Genomic DNA, 3,407 nt, shown 5'->3' on the forward strand with positions numbered 1-3,407 from the left:
AATGTTATTCAGCCCACAAATACAGGTAGTCCTTGGGTTACGACCCCTTGTTGAGCGACTGTTTGAAGTTACGAGGCACTGAACAAGTGGTACTTGAAATTTTAGCCGTTGCAGCCTCTTGTGGTGACACAATCTCCATTTGGAAGACCACAAAGCTGGTCAGGAAGGTCACAAGTTGTACTTTTAAGTCACGCCTGCCACATTTCTCCTGAGGGGCCCCATTACGGAGATCTCAGGGATCTTTTGTATTCCGTCGCATTCCACAGCATGTGCCCATCTGCAGCACCCTTCTGCCAACTTAATCTGCCTGCAGTCCCCACCAATTCATTCATGCTCCCAAACGGCCATCTGTGGCACCCATGCTGTCCCCAACTGTCCTTGTTTGCGACTCCCACCTCTTCCGACTTCACTGTGCGGTCCTAAAGTTACAATGGCAATCAGGACTGCTGTTATTAAGTGATTTGGTCAAATGATGTCACAATTTATCACTCAGTGATGAGAATTCCAGTCTCAATTGTTGTCATGGCCCAAGGAGTACCTGTAAAGCATTCATAGACGCTTTCATTGCCAGTGGTTTTTAGCCTGTTTTTTTTTTGTCCTTCAGCTAAGAGTGAATTGTAGAACATCTCCTTTTCAGACTTTGGTTTCTAAACTGAAATCTTTTGAACTGTGGATAGGGCTTTTTTTTTTCTTCCCCTTAAAAGAGTGGTTCCTTTTTGCCTTAGCTGGGCACCCCGTGCTACTACAGTCTGTTGAAGAGGAAGAGGGACAGAAGACGCCAACATCCTTGATGGCCTGTCGGAATGCTCTTCTGCACGATGCCACAGATGACCCCGAGCAGAAAGAAGCCTATGTGAAAGGATGCCTTGTTCAGTGTGGCAGATGCACGAAGAACGCCGCGCACCAGGAGACCTTGACCGACCACCAGTATAGCCGCAAGCGGAAATTCCAGTGCACCGAATGCAACCGGAGCTTTGCTTTTGAGGGGCAGCTGTCCCAACACTTGCTAATCCACGTACCCGGGACACAGTTCCATTGTACCGAATGTAATTTGTGTTTTTCGAGCCAAAAGGCGCTGACGGTGCACGAGCGTGTCCACGCAGTGGACTGGCCACTGCACTGTTCCGCGTGCAACCGGACATTTTTGGATACAGCAGCCTTTGACCAGCACCAGCTCTCTCACGCGCCAGGCCAGGTTTGCCGGTGTGTCGAGTGCAGCGTTTACTTTACCGATCCAGCAGCTTTGGCCGAACACAAGCGAATGCACTCAGAAGACTGGCCTTTCCGGTGTGCTCAGTGCGACCGAACTTTTGTCCATGAGGGCTTACTGTTGGAACACCTTCAAAATCATAGCCGGACAAGGAGTCGCCGCTGCCATATCTGTGGCTCGTGGCTGTCTTACAAGGGGTTGCTGAAGCATACTGGGGCCCAGTTGTATCACTGCAAGAAGTGTAATACTTCTTGCCAAGTTCAGGGGTCTGACACAGTGACTGTTAAAAATGCCAAGAAGCCAGGCAAAGGTAGTTCTTAGCCCTCGTTAGGCAGTCTCCCGAGTATATATATATATATATAAAAAGAAAATTCAGATGCAAAGATTATTTTTGTGGATTCCTCTTCTTTAAGGCAGTTAAGAAAAAGTATGAAGGAATGCACTTGGATATATATATATGGTGATAGCATGGGAGTCCTCCTCATTCTCCAGGATTAGGCAGCTCTGGATTGGAAAGGATGTTGTTGCTGTGGAATAAGAAGATCTCCTGCTCCTATTAGCCATGGAATATAGAGGATGCTTCTTTTAACTTCTTACCTGCAGTCTCTGAATCTCCCTTTCCCCCCCAGTACATCCAAATTTGATTTTTCTTGTGATCAGATGGGCAGTGTCCTTTTGACCGTTGAGTTAAATGTTGGAAATGGCGACCTCTTAACATTGTGTGAGGGCTGCTTTGCTATCTGTAAAATAGGTTTGCTTCTTAGGCATGCATAGGAGAGGAGCTTGTGGCGATCGGACTGCTACTATTGGCATCCACTTATCCAAGTCACCTTTTTGTTTTCGCTCTGAAGGCCCTCTCCATACGAGGATTCTTATCACTTGGTCCGTCGGGACATTCTCATGATAGATTACCGTAACCACCGTAGAAAAAAATGTTCCGAAAAGTTTCACAGGGGTCAGGTAGTAAATGGTTGAAAAACAAGCTATAAACTCAATCTGGATATATAATCTCTGAAATATTTTCTGATTTTGCTATCGCACATTTATAAATACTCAGTATTCTTCCTATGCTATGTTTCCGCTTTCCTTGGTCTGAGCTTTTCCATATGTGTTAGACAACAGCAAAGTGGGCTGGATGTATGTGATGTAATTTCAACATATCCTGAGGATTTCAGGTTGCAGAAGGTGGCTTTATTTTTTTACTCCACATCAGGAAGAATATATTAGTTGTTTTCACTTCTGGAGTTGTTATATATATATATTTTTCCTGAAGCAGTCACTAAGAGGTTTCGATTCATTGTATGCTAAAAGATTATACTGTGTGCTTATTCCCCTCATGATTTTTTTTTTTTTGCTCTTAATCCATTAATTTTCCTAAAGGCTGTTCCTCATTTGAGAAATATACCAAACCATACTTTTTTCAGGGTGATGGTAGTTTGGTTGATTCGGCTGAAGAAGCTGCTTTATGGTATGGAGGAAAATCAGTCAACTTGCCTCCATCAAGTACTTCATTGCTTTTGTGAGTGTTTTTAATATTTGCTTCATCATTAAAATGGTTACTTCCCTCCAAAATACTGGATTTGGATTTTGTGGTATTTTTTACACATCTTCCTAATTTAGAACTTTATTTTACTCTTGAGGCCTGTTCAAAGTGCTAAACTTACTAGCTTCAAATTCTATTGGAGTTTGCCAATAAAATCTTAGCAGTTTGTACTATCAACTGCTCTAGTCTTGGGTATCGGCAAGGCTGGCAGATAGAAACATAGAAACTGCAGAAAAAGACCGAGTGGTCCATTGAGTCTGCCCCTTTGAGTTGTTTGTTATTTTTGTTTCAGTGTATTTGTTTTTTAATTATTTTGTCAGGTGATGGACATATTTATCCTAAGCATGTTTAAACTCTTTACTGACGATTGGCCCATGCTGTTAGTTGGTTCCAAGCTTCCACTACTATTTCTGTGGAGTAATCCTTTCTAACATTACTTTTGAACTTTCCTCCTGTCAGTTTAAGACCATGCCTTTGCATTCTTGGTTTTTGCTTAATATTGTAAATGCTGCCTTCCAGAATCTTATTCACACCCTTAATATATTTAAACATTTCAGTCATGTCTCCCCTTTCCGTTCTGTTCTCCAGGCTGTACATGTTCAGTTCCTCCAATCTCTCCTGAGATATTGTCTCTCAGACCTTGCACCATTTTTC

General features: G+C 43.0%; 1 protein-coding gene across 1 annotated transcript in view; it reads left to right on the forward strand.

Moving 5' to 3' along the window:
• The window catches only part of LOC107293063 (zinc finger protein 398), an 8,283-nt gene extending 5,505 nt beyond the window's left edge, over nucleotides 1-2,778 (forward strand). Inside the window, exon 7 of the mRNA XM_015822195.2 lies at nucleotides 726-2,778. Coding sequence (XP_015677681.2) covers nucleotides 726-1,531 — 806 coding nt within the window. The 3' untranslated portion in view covers nucleotides 1,532-2,778. The remainder of the gene's footprint in view (nucleotides 1-725) is intronic.
• Nucleotides 2,779-3,407: the final 629 nt, after the last annotated feature.

Source organism: Protobothrops mucrosquamatus, unplaced genomic scaffold (genome assembly GCF_001527695.2).
Source record: "Protobothrops mucrosquamatus isolate PMUCROS unplaced genomic scaffold, P.Mucros_1.0 scaffold1492, whole genome shotgun sequence".
Classification (NCBI taxonomy): domain Eukaryota; kingdom Metazoa; phylum Chordata; class Lepidosauria; order Squamata; family Viperidae; genus Protobothrops; species Protobothrops mucrosquamatus.